The sequence below is a fragment of the Bos taurus genome, chromosome 15 (genome assembly GCF_002263795.3).
Source record: "Bos taurus isolate L1 Dominette 01449 registration number 42190680 breed Hereford chromosome 15, ARS-UCD2.0, whole genome shotgun sequence".
In the NCBI taxonomy this organism is placed as follows: domain Eukaryota; kingdom Metazoa; phylum Chordata; class Mammalia; order Artiodactyla; family Bovidae; genus Bos; species Bos taurus.
Genome location: NC_037342.1, coordinates 58,027,997 through 58,055,827, shown reverse-complemented (window position 1 = coordinate 58,055,827; position 27,831 = coordinate 58,027,997). Strand labels below are relative to the sequence as shown.

The window sequence follows — 27,831 nt, the reverse complement described above, 5'->3', positions numbered from 1 at the left end:
GAGGCCTGGCGTGCTGCTGTTCATGGGGTCACAAAGAGTCGGAGACGACTGAGCAACTGAACTGAACTGAACTGAACTCTCACGAAAACACCAAAAGCACAACAAACTGCTGAACAACCATTGACAAAGAAGACTGGAAACTACCAAAAAATATATTTTACATTCAAAGACATAGAAGAAGCCAAAAAAGACAATTAGATACTTTAGTGACATCACAAGTGGGAGACCCAAAAACTGCAAAATAATTATATTGCAGAGGTTCTCTTGCAAAAGTGAAAGTTCTAAGCCCCATCTTAGGCTCCTGAGGCTGAGGATCTGGCATCAGGAGGTGGAACCCCCCCAGAGCACTTGGCTTTGAGGACCAGCAGGCTTGAGGGCAAGAGCTCCACAGGACTGAGTGAAACAGAGACTCCACTCTTTAGAGGGCTCACATACACTGGGATCCAACACAAAGTAGAAGAGGTTGGGCTAGACCTACCTGTGAGTCTTGGAGAGTCTCCTCGGGAGGTGAGGGTTGGCCATGGATCACTGAGCTGGGGGCAAGGACACTGGAGGCAGTGGCCTGAGAGAGTATTGATTGGCATGAGTTCTCACAGAGGTCACCATTTTGACATCAAGACTTGGCCCTGTCCAACAACCTACAGGCTCCAGTGCTGGAATGCCTCAGGCCAGACAGCCAGCAGGATAGGAACACATTGCTACCCATCAGCAGACAGGTTGTCTAAAGCTGTACCGAGCTCACAGCTCCCTCTAAACACACTGTTTGACAAGGCTTTGCTCACCAGAGAGACACACCCAACTCTTCCCACCAGTGGGCAGGCACCAGAAGTAAGAAGAGCTAAAATCCTGCAGCCAGCAGAAAGGAGACTACACACACAGAAAGTTAGACAAAAATGAGACAGCAGAGAAATATGTTCCAGATGAAGGACCAAGATAAAAACCCATAAGATATCTAGATGGATTTAGGCAACCTACCTGAAAAAGAATTTAGTGTAATGATAGTAAAGATGATGCCAGAATTTGGAAAAAGAATGTAGGCACAGATTAAGAAGATACAAAAAGATATTTAACAAAGAGCAAGAAGATTTAAAGAACAGAGATGAAAAATAGAATAACTAGAATGAAAAATACAAGAGAAGAAATCAGTAGCACAATAATTGAGGTGGAAAAAATGAATTTAGTGAGCTGGAAGATGGAGTCTTGGAAATCACTCCTGTGGAACAGAGCAAAGGAAAAAAGAATGAAAGGAAGGACAGTCTCAGAGGCCACTGGGCCAACATTAAAAGCATAAATATTTGCATCATAAGGGTCCCAGAAGGAGAAGAGAGAAAGGGCTTGAGAAAATATTTGAAGAGATAATAGCTGAAAACTTCCCTAACATGGGAAGGAAACAGCCACTCAAATCCAGGAAGCACAGAGAGTCCCAGGCAGCTTATACCAAGGAGGAACATGCCAAGACACCTGTTAATCAAACTGACATAAATTAAAGCCAAAGTGAAAATATTAGAAGAAACTAGGGAAAAGCAACAAGGGAATCCTCATAAGGTTGTCAGCTGATTTTTCAGCAGAAACTCGGCAGGCCAGAAGGGAATGCTATGGTATATTTAAATTGATGAAAGGGAAAAACCTACAACCAAGAATACTCTACCCAGCAAGGCTGTCATTCAGATTTGATGGAGAGATAGAAAGTTTTACAGACAAGCAAAATTTAAGAGAAGTCAGCACCACCAAACCAACTTTACAACAAATGCTAAAGGAACTTCTCTAGGTGAAAAATAAAAGGCAACAACTAGAAACAAAATTATGAATGGGAAAGCTCACCAGTAAAGGCAAACTGCAGTAAAGGTAGGAAATCATCCACACACAAATATGATATCATAACCAGCAATTGTGAGGACAGTACAAATGGAGGATATTGGAAATGCATTTTGAAATTAAAAGACCAGCAACATAAAACAATCTTGTATGTGTACAGACTGCTATATCAAAATCTCATGGGAATAAAAAACTGAAAATTTACAAGAGATATACAAAAAAGAAAAAGGAATCCAAACAACACTAAAGTTAGTCATCATATCACAAGAGAACAAAAGAGGAAGGAAAGAAAAAAGACCTACAAAAACTAATCTAAAACAATTAACAAAATGGCAATAAGAACATATTAATACATATTGATAATTACCTTAAATGTAAATGGATTAAATGCTCCAACCAAAAGACAGGCTGAATTGATACAAAAATAAGACCCTTATAAATGCTATCTATAAGAGATCTGCTTCAGATCTAGGGACACATACAGACTGAAAGAAGATACATAGATGGCCCCAAGTGGTGGGGCACAGACCTGAGAATCACCTGTGCCAGTAACATTTCTCCCAAAAGGATACACAGATTGTGAAAAAGCACAGGAAAAGATGCTTAACATCACTAATTATCAGAAAAATGCAAATCCAAACTACAAATGAGATATCACCTCACATGAGTCACAGTGGCCATCATCAAAAGGTCTACAAATAATAAATACTGAAGAGGGTGTGGAGAAAAGAGAATCCTCCTACATTGGTATAACCACTATGGAGAACAGTATGGGAGGTTCCTTAAAAAAACAACTAGTAATAGAACTATATGATACAACAATCCCACTCCTGGGCATATGTCTGAATAAAATCATAATTTGAAATGGTACATGTACCCCAGTGTTCATTGCAGCACTGTTTACAATAGCCAAGATGTGGAAGCAACCTAAATGTCGATTGACAGATGAATGGATAAAGAAGATGTGGTATGTTTACAATGGAATATTACTCAGTCACAAAAAAAGAATAAAATAATGCTGTTTGAAACAACATGCTTGGAGCAGAGATTTACATATTTTCATATGTTGAATCAAAATTTTTTTTAAAAGATACAAATGAACTTATTACTAAACAGAAACAGACTTACAGGTTTTGAAAACAAAGTTATGGTTACCAAAGGTAAAACCTAGGGGGAATGGGACAGTAAATCAGCCTCTTAGAATTAACATACACATGCTACTATACATAACAAGGGCCTACTGTATCACACAGAGAACTATACTCAAATTCTGTGATAACCTATATGAGAAAAGAATCTTAAAAACAATGTATGTACATGTATAGCTGAATCGCTTAGCTGTACACCTGACACTGAACAACATTGTAAATCACTTACACTCCAATTAAAACACAACAAAACCAGTACACTGAGGATTAGAGCTCTAACATATGCGTTTTGGTAGGGCAGATCTCAATCCATAACACTGGTGACTATTTCTATGTCTCTTGTGGAGTTTCTGTTTGTTTTGTGTTTAAACTTTTGCCCATTTTGTGTGTCTTAATAGTAAGTTGTAAGAGTTCTTTTTATATTCCTTTAAGTCCTGTAACATGTATTGTAAATATTTCCTCCATTTAATTTTTAATGGTATTTTTTTTAAGAGCAAAAATTTTAAATTTGGGGTAGGTTCTGTATTTCTGTTTTTTCTTTTATAGTTTGTGGGTTTTGCTTTCTGTTGAAGAAATGTTTGCCTATGCCAAGATTGTAAAAAATATTCTCCATCGTTTTCTTCTAGATATTTTATAACTTCAGCTTTTGCCTATGTTTGTATTTTGAGTTAATGTTAATGATAGCATGCATTAAGGGTCAAGGTTAACTTTTTTAGAGTATGGATATCCAGTTATTCTAACACTGTTGAAAGATAATCTTTTTCTCTATTCAGTTATCTTGGCACTTTCATTTAAAATTAATTGAGCAAATATGTTTGGGTCTGTTTCTAGACTCTGTTCTGTTCCTTTGATCTACGCTAGTACTACACTGTCTGGTTACTGTAGCTTTATAGAGTAATTTTTAATTTAAAATTCTTCTAATCAAATACTCTAAGTCTTCCATCTTTTTTCTTTATTTCAGAATTATTTTATTTGCTCTGCACCCTTTCCATGTACAATTTAGAATTAGCTTATCAATTTCTCTAATCATGCTTGCTTGAATAGTGACTGATACTTATTGGGACTGCATTGAACACATAGATCACTCTGGAGAAAATTACTATCTTAATAATATAAACTTATGAGTGTTATTTTTCTTTTCTATTTATTTAGGTCATATTTATCTCAATCAGCTTTTTTTTTTAAGTTCATTGTACAGGTATATTTAAATGTCTTTTGTTAAATATATCCCTAAGTATTTCATGTTTTGGTGAAAGGAGTTATTTTGCTTTATTCCTAATATTTTCTTATTTCATATTTGGTTTTGATATTAGAGAAATACTGCACTCCTAAAATGAGCTTGGTTGTGTTCTTTTTTTCTGTTTTTTAAAATAATTTGTATGGTAATTGGTACTGTTTCTTCCTTAAATGTGTAATAAAATCTACAGTGACACTATTGGAAGCTGGAGTTCTCGTTATATGAAAGTTTTAAATTCTGAATTATTTTTAGTAAGTAGAATTACTTATAACAGTTACTTCAGTTACTCTATTTCTTTTTGAATCAGTTTTGAAAAGTGGTGTATTTTTCAGAAATTTTAATGTCTCTTTTAAATTGGATTTATTGGCCAAAAAATAAATTGTTTTCAGTGTTATCTCATATGTATATGAGAGATCTGTAGTGATCTTTCATTTACCATTTGTGTGACCTTGGGCATAATACTTAACTTCTTTGTGCCGTAGTTTCCTCATTTATAAAATGAGATCTTTCTCATATTGTGCTTTTAAGAATTAACTGACATAGTGTATATGTATACAATGTACAGAACAGTAACAGGCAGACTTAGCACTGAATAAATGTTAGCTGTCAAAATTGAAAATAGTGTAGAGACTGGTTGACTCCTTTTTTTTTTTCTGACGGATGACTCCTTGTTGATGAGCTTGTGGAGGAGTCTTACGAGTCTGATAGAGCTGCAAGATCCTTTTTAATCTTGTGGATTTTCTGACTGTAGGAAGTAGTTAAATTCCAGTGTTATTTTAATGGATATTGAGTTCTCAGCAAGAAAGGATTTCCTTTTACAGGTATTGGCTGCCCAACAATAGGGAAATATAGCAACTTGGGGAATGATGGGCTTTGATTTTCTTTTCTTTTTTTGGCCTTGCCACGAGGTTTGGGGGATCTTTAGTGCCCCAACCAGGGATTAAACCTGCACCCTCAGCAGTGAAAGCTCAAAGCCCTAACCGCTGAGCTGCCAGGGATTCCTGGGCTTTGATTTTTAACCCCTGCCTTTCTTGTACAGGGGCTTCCCTGATAGCTGAGTTGGTAAAGAATCCGCCTGCAGTGCAGGAGACCCTGGTTTGATTCCTGGGTCAGGAAGATCCACTGGAGAAGGTATAGGCTACCCACTCCAGTATACCTGGGCTTCCCTTGTGGCTCAGCTGGTAAAGAATCTGTCTGCAATGCAGGAGACCTGAGTTCAATTCCTGGGTTGGGAAGATCCCCTGGAGAAGGGTAAAGCTACCCACTCCAGTATTCTGGCCTGGAGAATTCCCTGGACTGTGTAGTTCATGGAGTCACAGAGTCAGACATGACTGAGTGCCTTTCACTTTCACTTTTTCTTGCACAGCACTGCACATATGTTGAATATAACTTGATGTTTGTTACTTGGATCTTATTTGACTTGCTTTTATTGAAGTATTCTACAAGATGCTTTCAAGAGAAGAATTTCTTGGTTCATATTTCTTTGCTCCATGAAGGGTGATATATATGACATTTATATTACATACACCTTATGCCTTGCAGATTATTTTCTAAACCTTTGATAAAGAGAGCTAGCCATGTTATTGGTTATTTAGAATTTCACTGTGTTGGTAGATTATCCTTTGGGTGAGAAAAGGAAAAAATATTCAGTTATAATCTATGTCAGGTTTTTTTCTGCAAAGGGTCAAATAAAGTTCAGTTTTTGTGGACCATACAGTCTCTGTTGTAACTATTTAACTCTGCTGTTGTGGTGCAGTAGCAGCCATGGACAATAAATATGTAAATAAATATGTGTGGCCACATTTCAATAAAACTTTATTTATAAATACAGGTGGTAATGGACCATATTTGGCCTGCAGGACATAATTTGCCAACCCTTGATCTATGTAAGACTTATAAGAATTGCCTAGCCAGAGATTTGTCTGTATGTGCCCTTATAACAGTATTTAATGGGCTAAAATTGGTCCTCTGTAACTCTTTTATGGTGAAGATTTATCCAAGTATTCATATTGGCAAATTGTCTGGGAAATATATACCTATGTGGCTCCTATTTTAGAGTGAGGGTAAACATCCATTAAGAAACGCTAAGATTCAGGCTTCTGGTTCAAGATGGCAGAGTAGAAGAATGTGCACTCATCTCCTCCTGCAAGAGCCCCAGAATTACAACTAGCTGTTGAACAGCCATCAACAGGAGGATGCTGGAACCACCAAAAACAGATATCCCACGTCAAAAGACAAAGAAGAAGCCACAGCGAGTGATAGGGAGGGCACAATCAAAATAAAATCAAATCCCATACCTGCCAGGTGGGTGATCCACAAACTGGAGAACACTAATACCAAAGAAATTCTCCCACTGTTGTGAAGGTTCTGAATCCCACGTCAGGCTTCCCAGCCTGAGGATCTGACAAAGGGACTGGGAATCCCTAGGGAATCTGGCCTTGAAGGTCAGCGGAATTTAATTATGGGATTTCCACAGGACTGGGAGAAACAGACTCCAGTCTTGGAAGGCATGAACAAAACCTTGCATGCACCAAGAGCCAGAGGAAAGGAGCAGTGACCCCACAGGAGACTAAATCAAAAATACCTGCTTAGTGTTGGAGGGCCTCCTGTAGAGGCCTGGGTCAGGAGGGTCTCACCCCAGGGACAGGGGCACTGGCAGCAGCAGGCCAGGAACGTCCCCCTTGGTGTAAACCCTCTTGGACTTCTCCATTAACCCTACCATAGAGCCGTAGACCCCAGGGCTGAGTCGCCTCAGGCCAAACAACTAACAGGGAGGGAGTGCAACCCGACCCATCAGCAGATAATTGGATTAAAGCTTTACTGAGCCAGGTCCTGCTCAGTAGAGCAAGACCCAGTTTTTCCCACTGCCAGTCCCTCCCATCCAGGAAGCTTACACATGTCTCTTAGCCTCATCCATCAGAGGGCAGACAGAAGAAGCCAGAGAAAGCACAGTCCCACAGTAGCTAAAACAAAAACCATATTACAGAAAGTTAATCACTATGAAAAAGCAGAAAGTTATGTCCCAGGTGAAGGGACAGGATAAAACCCCAGAAAAGCAACTAAATGAAGTGGAGATAGGCAACCTTCCAGAAAAAGAATTCAGAATAATGATAGTGAAAATGATCCAGGATCTCGGGAAAACAATGAAGAAGATGCAAGAAATGTTTACCAAAGACCTATAACAACTAAAAAACAAATAGAGGTAAATAATACACTAGAAGGAATCAACAGCAGAGTAACTGAGGCAGAAGAATGGATGAATGACCTGGAGGACAGAATGATGGGAATCATTGCCACAGAACAGGATATAAAAAAAAGAATGAAAAGAAATGAAGACAACCTAAGAGACCTCTGGGACAACCTTAAACATATCAACAATCACATTTTAAGGGTCCCAGAAGTAGAAGAGAGAAAAAGTTCCTGAGAATATATTTGAAGAGATAATAGCTGAAAAATTCTGTAATGTGAGAAAGGAAATAGTCAACCAAGTCCAGGAAGCACAGAGAGGCCGAGGCAGGATAAACCCAAGGAGGAACACACTAAGACACTTAGTAATCAGACTGACAAAAATAAAAGACAAAGATAAAATGTTAAAAGCAACAAGGGAAAAATGACAGTATACACGGAACTCTCATTAGGCTATCAGCTGATTTCTCAACAGAAATGCTATAAGCTAGAAAGGAATAGCATGATATATTTAAAGTGATGAAAGGGAAGAACCTACAACCAAGAATACTCTACTTACGAAGACTCTCATTCAGTTTTGATGGAGAATGCAAAAGCTTTCCAGACAAGCAAAAATTAAGAGAATTTATCCCCACCACACCAGCTTTACAACAGATGCTAAAGGAACTTCTCTAGGCAGGAAACACAAGAGAAGGAAAAGACCTACAAGCAAATAAACCCAAAACGATTAAGAAAATTGTAACAGGATCATACATATTGATAATTACCTTAAATGTAAATGGATTGAATGCACCAACCAAAAGACATAGACTGGCTGGGTGGAGGAAGACATGTGCATGTATGCATTTCCACTTACCACTTTGTTCTGCTTGACTCTCCAAATGGATGTAATTATTTTATATTGTTAAGCTAATCATGTTCCTGTTGTGGCTTGCAGTTGTAATTACCTTTTATTTTTTTGTCTGGCTATTGATTGTGAAAAATGATAAATATCTTTTACTGTTGTGATTATGTATCTTTTATTCACTTAATACCATTGTATCATGATTGTTCAACAGAAAAATAATAGAACTCTATGTCACCAAAACTAGGATTTAGTAGAAAAACCTGCAGTCACTTTTTAAAATCAGAATTATCCATTTTTTGAAAAACACAAATGCCCGGGTATTGCTTTTTTTTCCTCCAGAGCTCCAGATATGTTTCTAATAAGCAGTCATGTTTAAAAGCAACTGGACTATGTGATGATCTTTTATCTAGTTTGTTCACTTTTTCTATTTCATATTCAGTGCTCCCATTTCATTTAGTTTATGTTTTCCAATCTCTCCATCTCTTCTCTTTTTTTTGATGTTCTTTCTCAAGCATAGTAGGAAAGCTTTTGTATACATATATATATATAAATAATATGTATACTATATGTATTTTAGAAATTTTACAAATTTTTGCTGAACTGAAAAATTTATGACATTTTGATTCTACTTGTTTGACTCCGTATGACTAGAATGCTAGATTTCTAATTTAAAAAAATAGATATGCAATAAGCAACAAAGGTTTACTGTATAGCACAGGGAACTATAGTCAATATCTTGTAATAATCTACAGTGGAAAATAATTTCAAAAATAAGATATGTGTCTATGTATAGCTGGATTGCCTTGCTGTGCACTTAAAACATGTAAGTCAACTATACTTCAATAAAATATATATATATAGAAAAAAAACACTAAGATTCAAGACAGTCTAACAGGTTGTCATTTCTGTTCACTCATTTATTCAGCAAATCTTTATAGAACACCTACTATTTACTTAACACTGTTCCAGGCTCTGAATATACTTTGTTGAACAAGATCTTTGTTAGGCCATCATGAAATACACACTCAAGCTGGTACACTAAAATTGATCAGGTAAGTTCATGCGTGTTATATATTTTCATAAGCCACATTGTGTCAACCACTATGTTACCACTGTTTTTAGAAAATTACTGTCTGTAACACTTTCCTTGTATAAGAATGATTACAGATTCCAATGAAAATTCCTTCATTTTTATTTAAGAAAAGAAAAGAAAGGGAACAAAAAATTAATAAGGAAATGAAAGAAAAAGCAGCAAAGGAACTGGAGAAAGAACATTTACAAGAAAAAGCAAAGGAAAAATATCAAGAATGGTTAAAGAAAAAAAATGCTGAAGAATGTGAAAAGAAGAAGAAAGAAAAGGTATTTTTGCTAAGGTGATCAGTTAGAATACACGACTTGGTGTTTATATGTGCCAACTATATTGTGTAAAGAATTTCTAATGGAAAATTGGCATTATCTTAGCATAATACCAATACATGTAGCTATCCCTACTTGTTATATTATGATTAAGCTTCATAAATGAATATGCATTTGTGATTTTCTTAGACTGATAAATATTAATAAGCCTATTGATACTCCTGCAGTCAGGTGCAAGCTTTTTGCTGTTGTTTATGCTTTTAAATATTATTCAGTGTACTTTTATGGAAAGTTTTATTACATTATTGTAAATTACTGTTCTATTTTAAAAGAACAAATTGCTTTTTTCTTCTTGGATTTAATATCATTGTTTAGAGGCAGCCACTTTCATATCACATCCCTGATCTTGTTAAATTTTGCTCTCTAATTATAGAAATATGATTCAGTGTTTCTGATCAGTAAGCCGTTGGGATGGGGAGCTACTGGGGAGCAAGTCAGTAGACTCTGAATAGAACTTTTAGTTACAGAATATCCCTGGAGATTCTTTGGTCTTGTCATTTTAAGGAAAAAGAAAAACAACGGCAGGCTGAATTACAGGAAAAAAAGGAAATAGCAGAAAAAAAGTTTAAGGAATGGTTGGAAAATGCAAAAAATAAACCTCGTCCAGCTGCGAAGAGCTATGGTTATGCCAATGGAAAACTCACAGGTTGGTTTTTATGTTATGTGGCTTACATAAATATGGCTTGCAGGAGCGAATATTATACATTATGTTTCCTTTTGACAGAAATAGAAGTGTGTAAAAATTATTTTTCTTTCAAATTACTATTTTCTGGAAGATTATAACATACTGTGTTCCTGTGGAGATACTACAAATTTGTTGTCATTCTCTAAAATCAGATACATTTTAAAGGCAACAGTGGCAAAACTGCAAAGTAATGGTTTCTAACGTTAAGAAATAAGTAAAATTTTTACATTCCTTGGATCTTAAAGCCTTAATCAGGATATATTTAAGGGATCATTTTCTTTCCCTTTTCTAACCTCTCTGAGGCAGAGTTCCCAGTGTCTTTGGCTCATTATTTTTGCAGGGTGGAATACTAGATGGCACATGAACCAGACACAGACCTGGTTGGCTTTTTTGGCTTGGTCTGATTATAAGTGGCAATGTGTGTTTTCCTTTGTACTTCACGTTGGAAGCTCATACCTTGCTGATAGCTGCCTTCACTCGTTTTAAGTGATTTATTATTAAAAATACTCCCATTCTGTTTTGTTCACACAATAGAACATATTCCAGACTTTGTTTTGACCATCGTGCTGAAGTGTGTGTTGACATATGTATGCAGTCAAAGTGGGTTGCCGGTGTCCAAATGACACATTCCTTCTGTCAGGACTTAGGCCTCTCTTGCATGTCACAGAGGTCATCCACTACAGCTACCGAGCAGTCTGCTCCTTTATTTTGCTCTCTTGTTTGAAATAAGTAGTGGTTTCAACAAAACGATTGGATAGTAAAGTTAAAACTTAGATGGAATATATGTATTGACTAGAACTTAATTGCCAAATAATGGATTATTTTACCAAATTTGTGCTTAAATAAGTGTTATAATAAACATTGTAGTCTGCAAATGCCCTACTGCTCTTAATTACAAAACTAGAGTGTATGAAATCTGCTTAATTTGAGTGACAATGATTTAGAATTTCAGTGGTTCTGAACCACAATCTTGATTCACTTTAGCTACATATGCAACATACGTTTTTTCCTGCAAGCTTTAGTGTCCAACTAGGGAAACTAGTACATAATCAGAAGTTTCCCAGACTGAAATAAGAAAATGAAGATTTTGTTCAATTTAAGGGTTCTAAAGTTAACTTTTTAGAAGAAATGTTGTATGAGTTTTTAGTTTTGAACATTAATGTTCTTTGAATATTCAGAATTATCATTTATATTTTAACTTTTACTATAACATTACTGTATTTGAAAAGTATTGTTTGAAAATATTTGAGTTCAAGTTTTAAATGAGTCAGGTTTGTCAGTGATATTTTTGCCCTTTTAACATTTTAACGTTTTTCTATGAATTTTAAAATAGTTCCTTTGATCTCAAAAAGTTTTTCTTGTTTTATTCTGATTTTTAAATAATTTTAGGTTTTTACAGTGGGAATTCTTATCCAGAACCAGCCTTTTATAACCCAATTCCATGGAAACCAATTCCTGTGCCTCCTGCCAAAGAAGTGAAGGATCTATCAGGAAAGAAGACTAAAAGGCCTGTGATAAGCCAGCCACACAGGGCATCCTCTCTGGTAATGCATAAAGCTAGAAGCAATCTTTGCCTTGGAACTCTATGCAAAATACAAAGATAGTAGATGTGGGAAATTACATGCTTTTACCTGGAGCTATATAAAATTGTTGTTTTGTTGCTCTACTATTAGTAGCTCAACATTTGATGTATTATTGTTAAGTTCACATTTTTGCATTTGTATATGGAGTCCTTAGAGTTAATTGAGGAAGATATTTTATTCATTTTCATTTTTATAAATGCTTCAAGGTTGATCTTGGAATATTGTTTTGCAAGATAAGTGACAGAATATCTAACAATTGTGTTTATATTTAGCTTATATTAAAACTACCCTCTAAGTACCAATAAAACAATTTTTTGTGTATTCTTTCATACACACATGTTATGTGTTTGTGTTTATGAACATAGTAAGAATAAGTCATTGAAACAAGCATTTCTAAACTGTATGCTCAAAATAATTCTTAGAAGAATCTAAAATGAGTTAGAATCCCGGAGTAATCAAAAACAGCCTTTGTTGATGACTTTTAGTATGTTTTTCCCTGTATAAATATTTGTAAATCACTAACTGGAATCATGTTTGGTAATGGAGAAATAAAGGTTGGGTTTTGAAAGGACAATTTATAAACATTGTTTTGGGCTCTCAATCTTAATTGATTGTAGTAATCTTTGGACACTAATATATTTTGCTATACTCTGTACATATACTTACACATTATAATTAGGTTGTTAATTTTGAAATTAGAAATGTCTGTTTTAGTTTTTAATATAAAATGTTGTCATGTTTTACTAAAGTTGAAATAAATCTTTATTAATAAATACTTGTTAAGGAAAGTAGATCAAAAGATTACTAAAATAGCACTCAGCCCTTCTTATTAAATTTTAAAAGTCTGTATCTTTTTTTAGGGGGCCATCAAGAAATGAAAATTTGTGGTGGCAATATAAAAGTTCAGTAAGTTCATTTAAAAGTGATTCCTATTTAGAATACATTCCATGTTTCTGCGAGGTTAGTCATCTACCAAGTTTTTGGTGATTAACCTTACAATGGTATTGGTCAATTCCAGGAAGCAGCAATGGGATTTTTGAAGGGTATTCATATCATCAGAAATCTAGAAAAACGCACTTTAAAAAAAATTTCTTGCTCATGGAGGTCTGTGAGCCCCATAAGGATTGAGCACTCAGGCTGAATGCTCATTCAATTCAGCCATCTTCATTTGGTTTTGTTTTATTTTTTTTCACTTCTAAGTGGAGAACAGTTTAGGAGGAATCAGTCGAGTTTATTGTGTCAAAATGTTGCTGAAATTTAAGAGACCTGACCATCCTTCTCATAACCTCTTAGATACAGTGCAACTTCCAGGTGATCATTCTACTCAACCAAATTCACCTTTGTACTGAGGTAGCAATAACCTTGCATGTGAAAAATAGCATACATAGGCCAGTATGCCTGGGGGTTTTAGGTATGGTTGTTCTATCTAAAAAAAAATCTTTATTTTCACACAGCAGATTAAGTCATTTAGGCTATTTTTAGATAAAACCCTCCTACTAACACTGTTCATTCAGTCAGTATTAGTTTGACCAATATTAGTTGAACATGTGAGGCAGATGTTTGCATATTTATTTAGCAATTGGAATGATATATTTTATCCAGCAAACATTTATAACCTAGCCAGGAAAACAGAGTAAATGCTGTAGTACAGTTTACTTAAGATCATGCTCAGAATTCAACTGGAAACACAGAAAGAAGATAGTTCAGCTTGAGAAGGGATTAAGAAAAACTACAAAGAGAAGGTGACGTTTGAGTTGGTGAAAGATAAGCAGGAATTTTCTAGATGGTTATGAGGCTGACCACATTCATGAATATGTGATGAGAAGTAGCTGGGGAAGAAGCAGGGGTCAGAGTAAAAAGGCTCTGTATACTGCAGAATTTGGACTTGATCCTGTGGACTTGTGATAACTTGTTTTACAACCCAAATGGTTCATTTTTAAAAGATGTTTGACTGCCAAACATTTATTACTGAAAGTCCATTTTTGTTCATCAAAGACTTCTTCAATCAATACACCAATTACTAGATTAGTGTTTTTAAATGGAATCAATTTTTCTTAAAGTCAAGATACTAGGTATAATAGGCATTATAAACTATATTAACAATATTTGAAAGTTCTATTGAGGTTTTTAAACTGTCTCTTAGACTTCTACTACTACTTTGATTGGAACTGCTCTAAAATATCTAGATAACCTATAGCATCAGCAAATTCGTGAATACAGGCATTACAGACCTGGCTTTATGTTTGCTTATCTCAAAGGTACCTTATTTTTTTCAATGTTCAGTACCTTATCTAATTTATAGAAGCTTACTGTGGGGATGTAAAATAAGTGGAAGTACCAAAAAATGCAAGTTTAATTCTTTTTTTGTATGCTGACAGTTCTGATAAGATGTACCAGTATTCTTTCTTTAGTGATAATTAATTTACATAGTACCTGACTTTGGTTAACATACCAATCTTGACTCTTGATATATCAAAAATAAGTTAACTTGTTAGCACTTAAGGTGAACTTCATTAACAGCTGTGCTAAGGGCAAAAAGTGAAGACTGTCTTCAAATTGCATTGGTAAGTGTTTACTGAATACTGTGCAAGTTAGTATTCTAGATGTCAAAGGTTAATCTGTGAATAGGAGAGGATCCCTGCTGCCCAAAAGTTACTATATAACAGTGATAGGAAACAGATATTAAAATATATAAACAAATTATTTGTCTCTGGTGCTATAAAAAATAAAACAGAGTAGTGGGATAAATCCCAAAGAAAGGCAGTGCCAAAGAAAGTTCAAACTGCTGCACAATTGCACTCATTTCACATGCTAGCAAGGTATGCTAGCATGCTTAAAGGCCTTCAAGCGAGGCTCCAGAAGCGTGTGAACCAGGAACTTCCACATGTACAAACTAAAATTAGAAAAGGTAGAGGAACCAGAGATCAAATTGCCAACATCCATTGGATCATACTAAAAGTAAGAGAATCCTAGGAAAACATCTACTACTGCTTCATTGACTATGCTACAGCCTTTAATTGAGTGGATCACAACAAACTGTGGAAGATTCTTAAAGAGATGGGAATACCAGACCACTTTACCTGCCTCCTGAGAAACCTGTATGCAGGTCAAGAAGCAACAGTTTGGACATGGAACAATGGACTGGTTCAAAATTGGGAAAGGAGTACATCAAGGTTGTATACTGTCACCCTGCTTATTTAACTTATATGCAGAGTACATTATGGGAAATGCTGGGCTGGATAACTCACAAGCTGGAATCAAGATTGCCAGGAGAAATATCAACAAGCTCACATGCAGATGACCATTATATCTACTACTGTGGGCAAGAATCCCTTAGAAGAAATGGAGTAGCTCTCATAATCAACAAAAGAGTCCAAAATGCAGTACTTGGATGCAATCTCAAAAACAGCAGAATGACTTCGGTTTGTTTCCAAGGCAAAACATTCAACATCACAGTAATCCAAGTCTATGCCCCAATCACTAATGCCGAAGAAGCTGAAATTGAGTGGTTCTGTGAAGACCTAGGACTGCAAGGAGATCCAACCGTCCATTCTAAAGGAGATCAGCCCTGGGATTTCTTTGGAAGGAATGATACTAGAGCTGAAACTCCAGTACTTTGGCCACCTCATGGGAAGAGTTGACTCATTGGAAAAGACTCTGATGCTGGGAGGGATTGGGGGCAGGAGGAAAAGGGGATGACAGAGGATGAGATGGCTGGATGGCATCACCGACTCGATGGATGTGAGTTTGAGTGAACTCTGGGAGTTGGTGATGGACAGGGAGGCCTGGCGTGCTGCGACTCATGGGGTTGCAAAGAGTCAGACACGACTGAGCAACTGAACTGATGAAGACCTACATGGAGAAGGCAATGGCACCCCACTGCAGTACTCTTGCCTGGAAAATCCCATAGATGGAGGAGCCTGGTGGGCTGCCGTCTCTGGGTTCAGTCAGACATGACTGAAGCAACTTAGCAGCAGCAGCATGAAGACCTACAAGACCTTCTAGAACTAATACCACAAAAAGATGTCCTTTTCATCATAGGGGACTGGAATGCAAAAGTAGGAAGTCAAGAGATACCTGGAGTAACAGGCAGTTTGACTTTGGAGTACAAAATGAAGCAGGACAAAGGCTAATAGAGTTTTGCCAAGAGAACGCATGGATCATAGAAGACACTCTCTTCCAACAATGCAAGAGACAACTCTACACATGGACATCACCAGATGGTCAATACCAAAATCAGATTAATTATATTCTTTGCAGCCAAAGATGGGGAAGCTTCGAACAGTTGGCAAAAACAAGACTGGGAGCTGACTGTGGCTCAGATCATGAACTCCTTATTGCCAAATTCAGATTTAAAGTGAAAAATGTAGAGAAAATCACTAAACCATTCAGGTATGACCTAAATCAAATCCCTTATGATTATATAGTGGAAGTGACAAATAGAGTCAAGGGACTAGATCTGATAGACAGAGTGCCTAAAGAACTATGAATGGAAGTTTGTAATGTTATACAGCAGGCAGTGATCAAAACTATCCCCAAGAAAAAGAAACACAAGGCAAAATGGTTGTCTGAGGAGGCCTTACAAATAGCTGTGAAAAGAACAGAAGTGAAAGGCAAAGGAGAAAAGGAAAGATAAACCCATTTGAATGCAGAGTTCCAAAGAATAACAAGGAGAGATAAGAAAGCCTTCTTAAATGACCAATCCAAAGAGAGGAATACAATAGACTGGGAAAGACGGGAGATATCTTTAAGAGAATTAGAGATACCAGGGACCATTTCATGCAAAGATGGGCACAGTAAAAGACAGAAATGGTATCAATCTCAAAGAAGCAGAAGAGATTAAGAAGAGGTGGCAAGAATACACAGAAGAACTGTGCATAAAACATCTTATTGACCCAGATAACCATGATGGTGTGATCACTCACCTAGACCAGACCTGCAGTGTGAAGTCAAGTGGGCCTTAAGGAAGCATCACTATGAACAAAGCTAGTGGAGGTGCTGGAATTCCAGCTAAGCTATTTCATATCCTAAAAGATGATGCTGTGAAAGTGCTCTACTTGGTATGCCAGCAAATTTGGAAAACTCAGCAATGGCCACAGGACTGGAAAAAGTCAGTTTTTATTCCAGTTCCAAAGAAAGGCAATGCCAAAGTATGTTCAAATTACCACTAATTGCACTCATATCACATGCTAGTAAGGTGATGCTCAAAATCCTTCAAGCTAGGCTTCAACAGTACTTGAACCAAGAACTTCTAGATGTACAAGCTGAATTTAGAGGAACCAGAGATCAAATTGCCAAAATCGTTGGATCATAGAAAAAGCTTGCAAGGAAATTCCAGAAAAACATCTGCTTTCATTGACTATGCTTAAGCCTTTGACTGTGTGAATCACAAGAAATTGGAAGATTCTTAAAGAGATGGGAATACTAGACCACTTTACCTGCCTCCTGAGAAATCTGTATGTAGATCAAGAAGCAACAGTTAGAACTGGATGTGGGACAACAGGCTGGTTCCAAGTTCGGAAAGGAGTACATCAAGGCTGTATATTGTCACCCTGTTTATTTAACTTCTATGCAGAGTGCATCTTGAGGAATGCTGGGTTGGATGACTCAAGCTGGAATCAAGATTGCTGGGAGAAATATCAATAACCTCTTCTCCAACACCACAGTTCAAAAGAATCTATTCTTCAACACTCCTTCTTTATGATCCAACTCTCACATCCATACATGATTAGGAAAAAACCATAGCTTTGACAATATGGACCTTTGTTGGCAAAGTAATGTCTCTGCTTTTTAATGTGCTATCTAGGTTGGTAAAAGCTTTTCTTCCAAGGAATAAGCGTCTTTTAATTTCATGGCTTCAGTCACTGCAGTGATTTTGGAGCTCAAGAAAATAAAATCTGTCACTGTTCCCATGTTTTCCTATCCATTTGCCATGAAGTGATGGGACCAGGTGCTATGATCTTTGTTTTTTGAATGTTGAGTTTTAAGCCAGCTTTTTTGCTCTCCTCTTTTACCTTCATCAAGAAGCTCTTTAGTTCCTGTTTGCTTTCTGTTGTAAGGGTGGTATCATCTGCATATCTGAGGTTATTGATATTTCTCCCAGCAGTTTTGGTTTTAGCTTGGGCTTCATCCATCCTGGCATTTCACATGATGTACTCTGCATGTAAGTTAAATAAGCAGGGTGACAATATATAGCCTTGACGTATTCCTTTCCCAATTTTGAACCAATCCGTTGTTCCGTAGTATTCAAAAATATTCATGCACATGAATAGGGTCAACATTGCAGCAAAGTGTAGATCAAACCACAGTAAAACATCACATCACATCACATCAGAATGGCTTTTATCAAAAAGAACAAAATTGACAAATACTGGTGGGGATATGGACAAAAGGGAACCCTAGGACAGTGTTTTGGGGAATGTAAATTGATGCAGCCACTATAGAAAACTGTGGAGGGCCCTCCAAATACAATTAATTTCTAAATATACCCAGCAGTTCCACTCCTTTGTATATATTTTTGAAAAAAAAATATTAAATTTAATAATTAAAAAATAAACATGCACCCCAGTGTTCATGGCAGAATTATTTTCAGTTGCCAAGATATGGAAGCAAGCTAAGTGTCCATCAAGCAATGATTGGATAAAAATACAGTATACACACACACGTAAAAATGTGTGTTTTTTATTAACCATAAAAAATGAATAAAATGTCACCTGTAGCAACATGAATGAAATTGTGGGGCACTATTCTGTAAAATTAGAGAAAGGGAAACATTGTATGATATCACTTATGTGTAGAAGCTAAAATATACAGCAAACTAGGAACTGTAACAAAAAAGGAGACTCAGATTCAGAGAGCAAATTAGTGGTTACCAGTCAAGAGAGGAAAGTGAGGAGAAGAAAAAGAGGAATAAACTATTAGGTATAAAATAAGCTACACGGATATATTGTACAGTATGCAGGATATACTATACATTTCATAATAACTATAAATGGAATATAAACTTTAAAAATTGTGAATCACCATATTGTACACCTAAAACATTATGCATCAACTATACTTCAATTTTGAAAGTATAGGGATTTGGATATAAAGAGGAAGAGAAGCCACTGGGAAATCAATGGGGAAGGTGGGAAGAGGGTACAAGGAGGTGTTCTCACTGTGAGACAGGGAAGTTTTAAGGCAGAGTTCATGGTTCCATAATACCAAATGTGGTGGGGCTTCCCTGGTGGCTCAGTGGCAAAGAATCCACCTGCCAATGCAGGAGACACAGGTTCAAACCCTGATCCAGGAGGATCCCACATGCCCTGGAACAGCTAAGCACCATAACTACTGAGCCTGTGCTCTAGAGCCCAGGAACCGCAACTATTGAACCCATGTGCCACGACTACTGAAGCCCAAATGCCATGGAGCCCCTGATCCACGACGAGAGACACCACTACAAGGAGAAACCACAAACTGCAAAGAGTAGCCCCCACTTGCCACAACTAAAGAAAAGCCCACATGGCAACGAAGACCCAGCACAGCAATAAATAAATACAAAATTATTTTTAAAATGCTGCCTAAGGGCTCGGATGGAATGTGGGGAGCCTTCTGTTTGCTCATGCTGCTAGTGTTCATTGCATTTCTAGCACTGCTAGATTCTGGGATGCAGTGGTCAGCACCTAATTCAAGGCCTAAACTTGAATCTGTCAGAGCTTACAGTCTAGTGGAGATGACCGGCAAACCAGTCCTTATCCTAAAGCACAAGCTACGAGGCTACCTCCGGAGGAAGCTAACCTTTACCGGGGTCAGGAAAAACTACCAGGAGGAGGAAGTGATTAAGCCGAGACTCAGTTTTGACTGCAGTCTCAAATAAATAGCTCGAATAAACAAGGCTCAGCATTTAATTATGTTGGCGCTGGAGAGTAAGAAATGGGCTTAGAACAATGTGATTCCATGTGTAACCTTTCTTTCCAAGACCAAAGACAGGTGATAATGAGAGCTTTTGAACATCAAAGGGACTTTCAGATGGCTCATATACATGAACACAGCTACAGAGTTACAAGGGAAATTTCTAAAATCTTAGTCATTTCTAAAGAAAATCTTGATACTTTCATGGGTAAGTAAACCTTAAAGTTTGATGATAAAAATACACCTTCTGTGGCCTCAGCATCTGAATACAGATGGGGCTATTTATTTAAAAAAGAAATCGCTGGTGATCTCATTAGCAATTCAAAGACTGGACTTTCAGACTTTCTTCTCCTGCTACTCATGGCCCAGGTGCATAACAAAGCTTTGAGTAGTTTATGCTCATAAATTATACTTTATGTCTTAAACTAAATTTTTTTTTATCCAAAAAAGAAAACACAACATATATTCAAGTGTTTACCATGCCCATTAATATTCTAAATTAAATTCATATGTTGGCTTGAGAAAAAAAAAAAAAACAACCATACAAAGTAGCTTTATAGTGAATATTTACCTACTACTGTTGATAGTGGCAGCCTGCCTGAGAAAGAAAATTTTTCAGAAAGGGCGGTGGTATCTTGAATTTCCTCTTAAAATTGGAAGGGGAGGTAGGAGCACTGGAGAAGGGAAAATACTCAATTATCTGTCAGTGGGGAGAAAGCTCATGGGCAGGAGAAAAAAGTCAGCTAGGAACACTGCCCTTTTCTTTCCCTGAAACCACAGAGCCACCTCCCTTCCTCTTCTCACTCCTGTGCTCTAAGCTGATAGAAGTAGCATAGGAACGTGGAAGAAAGGAGGCGCTTGTCCCCTGCCACCATCTCCAGAGTCCTGAGAACCACCCAAGGGCCAGAAGGAGATTGGAGCCATCTTTGTTTCTCTTTGGTGGCCGCCATGCAGGGTAGCATGGGAGCAGAATGTTTCCTTAGTTTGAATAAATTTACCAAAACAGCCATCCAGCACCTGCCGATTTGTACCTCCCACTCCATCAGCCAAGGGCTTTCCCCTCTGGGTGCAGGCTGAGATGCGAAGTGCTCACAGAGGTAAATCTAAAAGATGTCTGTCTCATAATCTAGAGGAAATTCTCAGATTCTTTTATTGTCTAACATTAGATGATCTTGAAGGCTCTTTTCTGCTTCAGGCTTCTATTATTCTGTGTGGTTCATTTTTGTATTTTTAGAGCATGGACCTAGGTCACTGCTTATTCCCTGATAAGGATAGTGAGGGCAACGTCCCTTCCCTCTTAGAATGTGACCTAGAAACAACTGCTTTCAGGGAGCCTTCCTATGGGCTATGTCCAACTTCTGCCAGAAGGCAGCCTGACTGCAGGGAGCAATCGAGATTCACCTGAGTTTGAATATATGCTCTGCTACCTAGGCCATGGGAACTAGATGTATCTCTACCTCTAAGCTTCAGTTTTTTTCTTCTAAAAAAAAAAAAAAGACTTAATAATCCTTTCTCCATAAGTTGGTTGCTAAGATTAGTATACCATGTAAAGTACCTTGTACAATGTTTGACACATGGAAGATGCTTCATATTATCATTTACTTATATGTACTTACTTATGGGTAGAAGTAACATTATAATTCCTGGCAGTATATGAGGCTACAAATTTTCCAACAAGTTGCATAATTGAGAATTCTTCATGGAATTCTCCCTATGATGTTTTCTGCATTGTGGTGCCATTCTTTGCAAATGCTTTATGAAACATTTTGTCTTTGAAAGTTACAGAAGTACTTTCAGATATGTGTATGTTTTATGAGATGTCAGTCATTTCAAGATGTGGAGACTTTAATTGGTTTCTTTGTTAAGACTTTGCAGAACTCTTCCATGTGACTCTGATGAGGGAAAGTCTTGGTATGTCTTGGCTTTTTTCTGGCTAGGTTGGTTTGCCTAATTAAATTTGAAGTGCTGCCAATGTGCTCCTTGGAAACTTGTTTAGGTTGTCTTTGACTGAAGTGAGGGAGAGTTGTTTCCCGTATTTCATAAGATTCAAAGAGAAAAATTAAAATTTAATAAAGTTATAATCTTATGTTAGTTTGGATTCTGAGAAATAGACACCAAGACATAATTAGGCAAGGGATTATTTGAGTAATAGCCTATGAGAGAAAACAGGGAAGGATTCAGAGTTGGCCAGGACAGCTATCACACCATGATGTAGGTCTGACCGCTGTGGAGGAGAGAGGGAAGGAAGGATCTTTGGTTGCACTGCAGTTCTAAGAAAAGTTTAGTGAGGACAATGAATCTCCCACTCCAAACTGCCCTGCAGAGAAGTCCACAGCTGTGGTTACCGATCTGCCTTAGAACCCCTGCCATGCTCGGTCAGGAGGGACCAGCATGTGGGAAGAGTGGCCTTGGCAGTTAATGTTTTCCCCAAGTGTTACAGTCACAACACAATTGAAAAGGAACATTGCTGTATTGTGACATGCTTGACAGTATTCTAAAAGCACTTTCAATTGCGAATTGAGGCTCGGGTAGGGATCAGGCCTTGGTACTATTCTCCCAGCTCTGGCAGGTGTCCAGTGCTAAAATCCCAGGCTTCAGCCATCCTTCACGTGCCTCTCCCACATTCTCAACTCTGTCTAATCGGTCACTGATTTCTGCAGATTTTACTCCATGAATCAATGATTCCCATCTTGTGTCTGTATATTAGAATCATCCAGGGAGCTTTTAAAAAGTCCAGGCCACATCCCAGACCAATGAAATCATAAGCTTTTTCTGAAGCTCCCCCAAAGATTCCAATATGAAGAAAAGCTTGGAAACCACTGTCTTTAGTATTTTTCCAATCTGACGTCTCTCATCCCTTCTCCCAGTCATTTCTCAAGTGGATGACTGCACCCACCAGTTTCCGATCTGGTCACAGTGCTTGTGATCTTATCCCCTCCTGTTTATCTTATCCTCAGTGACTGTTGACCTCTCAGAAATGCAAATCTGACCGTGTCATAGGTCTGCTGCTAGCTCTCCCATGGCCCCTCATACCTCCAGCATTGCCTTTAACTGCCTCCAACTCCCGCCATCACCACTGCATCTGTAGTGTTCATCGCATGAGGCATGTCCTTCAGTAGGCAGTGTATGTGGTGATTTGCAACCTATTTGGACATGTTCCCCCTGGAAGAAGAGTGTCAGAGTATTGGAAAAGCATTCCATGTGGGCATTTTGGGGAATATGTTCACCACACCACTGCTTTTTCTCCCTGTACCCTTCCCACTTGACTTCTGAAGTCAAGCGGGCCTTAGGAAGCATTGCTGTCAATAAAACTAGTGGAGGTGATGGAATGCCAGCTGAGCTATTTAAAATCCTAAAAGATAATGCTGTTAAAGTGTTACACTCAATACGTCAGCAAATTTGGGAAACCCAACAGTGGCCACAAGACTGAAAAAAGTCAGTTTTCATTCCCATCCTAAAGAAGGGCAGTGCTCAAGAATGTTCAGACTACCACACAATTGTGCTCATCTCCCATGCTAGTAAGGTAATGGTCAAAATCCTTCAAGCTGCTTCAACACTACTTGAATCAAAAACCTCCAAATGGTTTCAAATTGTGGTACTGGAGAAGTCCCTTGAGAGTCCCTTGGACAGCAAGGAAATCAAACCAGTCGATCCTAAAGGAAATCAACCCTGAATACCCTTTGGAAGGACTGATGCTAAAGCTGAAGCTCCAATACTTTGGCCACCTGATGCAGAGAGCCAATCCATTGGAAAATGTTTCCCCGATGCTGGGAAATATTGAGGACAGGAGGAGAAGAGGACAACAGAGGAAGATATGGTTGGATAGCATCACCAACTCAATAGAAGTAACTTGGGCAAACTCCAGGAGACAGTGAGGGGCAGGGAAGCCTGACGTGCTGCAGTTCATGGGGTTGCAAAGAGTTGGACATGACTTAGGGACTGAACAATAAGAACAACCCCTTCCGCCACCCTGATGTGTGTTTTCCATCCAAGAGGTTTAACTCTTAATACAGACTACAGGACTACCTTTTCATCTCGCCCTGTCTCCCTTATCCCATCTTTCACCTTCGTACTTTGACTCCTTATACTCCCAACTTCTGAAAGTTCCCAGTATAAACCATGTTATTCCCATCTTTTATGCCTTTGTTTATTTCACCACCCCGACCTTTTTTTTTTTTTTTAAGAATGCCTCACCTTTTACTTTCCTCTGCAATGGTGTCCCTTAAACTGACTTTAAGTTTTGAAAGTGGCCATTAAATCTCAACTCTGGGGTTATAGCAGCAAAGCTTCCCTTGACCCCCAGTTTGGCTGAGTTGGGATCCTTCCTTCATCATCTGGGACCCTGTGTACTTATCTCAATCTTGCAATGTTTTGCTGTCATTAGATGTTTTAAGGGGTCTCAATTCACCATTCTGTATGTTTTCTAGATTTAAAATTCTTAAAATACTTTGACGACATTTACTCAGATTGAACCCAAGTCATTCAGAATAGGGCATTATAATTAACAGAAACTAGAATCTTAAAATATCAATATTGGGAGACTTTTACAGAATATTAAAAAGCAGAGACAGTACTCTGCCAGAAAGGTCCATCTAGTCAAAGCTATGGTTTTTCCAGTAGTCATGTAGGGAGGTGAGAGTTGGACTATAAAGAAAGCTGAGCTTTTGAACTGTGGTGTTGGAGAAGACTCTTGAGAGAACCTTGGACTGCAAGGAGATCCAACCAGTCCGTCCTAAAGGAGATCAGTCCTGAGTGTTCATTGGAAGGACTGATGTTGAAGCTGAAACTCCAATACTTTGGCCACCTAATGCGAAAAGCTGACTCATTGGAAAAGACCCTGATGCTGGGAAAGATTGAAGGCAGGAAGAGAAGGGGATGACAGAGGATGAGATGGTTAGATGGCATCACCAACTCAATGGACATGAGTTTGGGTAAACTCTGGGAGTTGGTGATGGACAGGGAGGTCTGCTGTGCTGCAGTCCATGGGGTCGCAAAGAGTTGAACACAACTGAGTGAACTGAACTGACTGAAAGGTAATTTTATTCAATCACAGAATTTTATTGTTTTACATTTAGTGAACTTGAGTAAGGTGCAGTGTATCCAGATGGAAATATCCCAGCATGGAAATACAAAATTACAGCACATGCTGGAGAAAAATGGATAAGAGAAGGATGGATAAATGCTCCAAGGGAAAAAGTGTAGAAAGAAAAAGGATAGATAACCCATTACTAGACAACATTGGGCTTCCCAGGTGGCCAGTGCTAGTGGTAAAGAACCCATCTGCAAATGCAGGAGACATGAGAGATGTGGGTTTGATCCCTTAGTTGGGAAGATCCCCTGGAGAAGGAAATGGCAACCCACTTCAGTATTCTTATCTGGAGAATCCCATGGACAGAGGAGCTAGAGGGATACAGTTCATAGGGTTGCAAACAATCTGACGCTACTGAAGCAACTTAACAGACAACTTCGGCCTTCAGGAAACATGAAGTGGTTAAGAGATGCCAGTTCAGGAGACAGAAGGTTTGCAGAAGGGGTGTTATAAAAATCAGAGTCAAGAGTGTTTGAAGAAGCAGGGAGTGACTGTGGGGCCAGTTCTCCAGGAAGGCTCAGACTATAGTGGTCCTGGGATGTTCCTGTGAGTTCAGGTGGCACACCTGCTCCTGGGAAGCAGCATCCCAGGAAGAATCAGATTGGAGACATGTATGGAGATCCCAACCCCTCCAGCCAGAACTTAAACCCATGTATTTCTTAACATTTTTTACATGACTCAGAAACTTGACAATCTGATGAATCCATCAGATCTGATGAGTCCTTAGAAAAAATGCACACAGGCACACACAATTTTATATACAACCTCTTCTAATCCACTCTACCACCCGCTACATGCATCCCCACTCAAGTGTATACATGAATTCCCAGATAACAGGCAGTGAGGACAGGTGATACACTTGAGGACTAGGAGTTATTCCTCCCCCTACTCATATCTTAGCTGGTCTAAGATTTCTAGTAGAAATATTCTACTTTACCCATCTTAGGAGCAAAAGGTTGAGTAGAAGTATTCCTTGGTGCTTTTAATTTGCCCATTCTAAACAATTGAATATTTTCTGGATTCCTGTCTGTTGACTAACCAAGTCACTAATTCAGGCCAGCTAGCCATTCTGTACTTCTCTGTGCCTTGGCTTCTAAAAAGTCCTCTTATAGAGTTTTAACCAGCAAGCATGACTTAACCTCATTTCTACCTGTCTGGCTTCTGACTTCTACCTCTTTTAAATGATTCACCCTCACTCATTCCTTTTTCAAATTAAAGAATTTAGGAAAGTAGTGAACACATTCCAGTTTTCAGAAATAGAAACATGGTTGTTAAAATTTTATGAGAAAAGGGAGCTGTGTTAAAGTCAACTTTTGTCAATCTCAGCCCAAAAGAAGAGCAGCAATATGGAAACTTCAAAAAATACTGGAGAATTTTAAAAAATACTGTATTTGCAATTTATAAAGTTATTTTTGTACCTATTTTTCTGATTTTCTTTGGCTCACCATGGAAAGGTTTTGCAATAACTCTATGGGGAATGGATTGGGCACATTGGGAAATGGACTTGGGTTATAGAATGCACTTTGGTTAATCCATATGTGTCATTAGCAACTGAGGTTTAATGTCTCTTCAAGAGAGAATTTTAGAATTTGATAAATAATGGAGATTTTAAAGTATAACATCAACTTTGGGTAGAAAAAACTAAAGATAGTGTGAAAAAATATTAGTCTAAAGTGATTTTAATCACTTGCATATTTGATTTTTAAAGAGGTATGAGTCTAGATAAATAATTAAAAATGCTGTCCCCACAGCACAACAGAATTTTTAGGATGATGGGCCTGGTCTGTATAGTACTATGGTATTAGATAATATCACTATATACATTTTTCAAAACTCATAGAATTATACACCACAAGAAAAATTTTTACTGCATGCAATAAAAACACAAAAACTCAGAATACCAGGGGAATCCAGGATGGAATGCAGACTGTGACAAATGAATCTAACTATGTTACAAACACAGGACAGAGTTTTTCTGAAGTGGAAGGAAAGAAAGGAGTTGGCCTAAATAACTGGAAAACAATGTTTTGCATAGATCCTGTAAGGATGAAGACAAAAAGAACTGTACAAAAACAGTAGTAAAATTTTCTTCTCTTGGGGGTAGAGTTTGGCAATTTTGACACTTTACATAGGGTTTGTATGTAAAAACAAAGTGTATGTAAAAAACACACTTTGCCAGGGTTAGGCCAGCAATTGTAGATAATGAGAGCCAGGTGCCAGGTTTTTTTTTTTTTTTTTAAGAGAAGTAGACAAGGGAATGATAAATAAGTGGGATGAAGGTGAGAATTAGAGTTTACTGTACAAATAAATAGGTATAGATATAAATGTAGATAGGTGTGTTTGCATTGGTTAGTGCAATAGATGTAATTCCCAACCCTGTTCCTTGAGAGGGCTGAGAAGCACTGGCACCCAGTAGCAGTGAACACACCCATCTTGGTTTCTAAATGCCATTCAACAAATTTAAACAGCCAGAATTCCTTGGAGAAATGGCTATTTGATTCTCGGGCTAGGGCAAGAAACATACTAGAGAAGCCTGGAACAACATACAGTATTAGAAAGTAAAAGGGTGAGGAAGAGATGAGAGCATGTCAAAAGGACACAGGGGCCAGCCTTAAAGAGCTGCTGACGGCCAAAACTGGAACAAAGTAAATGACTAAATAGAAAATAACAAAGTAAATAGAAAATAACATTGAATTATAATCTGGAGAACAAAGTAATTATCCAAGGATCCATATACATAACAGATTACTAAGTAAATAAATGTGCAGGGGGGAGAAATCTTCCTATGAAAGAATTCCAATTATAAATAAATATTAAGGAGCATAAAAGGGAAATCAACAGTAACACAATAATGGTAGGGGACTTTAACACTCCACTTATACCAATGGACGGATGATCATCCAGACAGAAAATCAATGAGACTCTTGCCTTA

The 27,831-nt window shown here is 37.8% G+C and overlaps 1 protein-coding gene across 3 annotated transcripts in view; it reads left to right on the top strand.

Annotated features, from left to right (window-relative positions):
- Positions 1–27,831, top strand: part of CCDC34 (coiled-coil domain containing 34) — a 77,072-nt gene that overhangs the window by 32,480 nt on the left and 16,761 nt on the right. The window contains exons 4-7 of one of the 3 annotated variants that reach the window (XM_059875150.1): positions 9,434–9,592; positions 10,154–10,295; positions 11,724–11,878; positions 12,778–12,823. In XM_059875150.1, coding sequence (XP_059731133.1) covers positions 9,434–9,592; positions 10,154–10,295; positions 11,724–11,878; positions 12,778–12,795 — 474 coding nt within the window. In that variant the 3' untranslated portion in view covers positions 12,796–12,823. Of the gene's footprint in view, positions 1–9,433; positions 9,593–10,153; positions 10,296–11,723; positions 12,492–12,777; positions 12,824–27,831 lie in introns of those variants that run through there. The other 2 variants (XM_059875148.1, XM_059875149.1) reach the window with 2 other exon arrangements.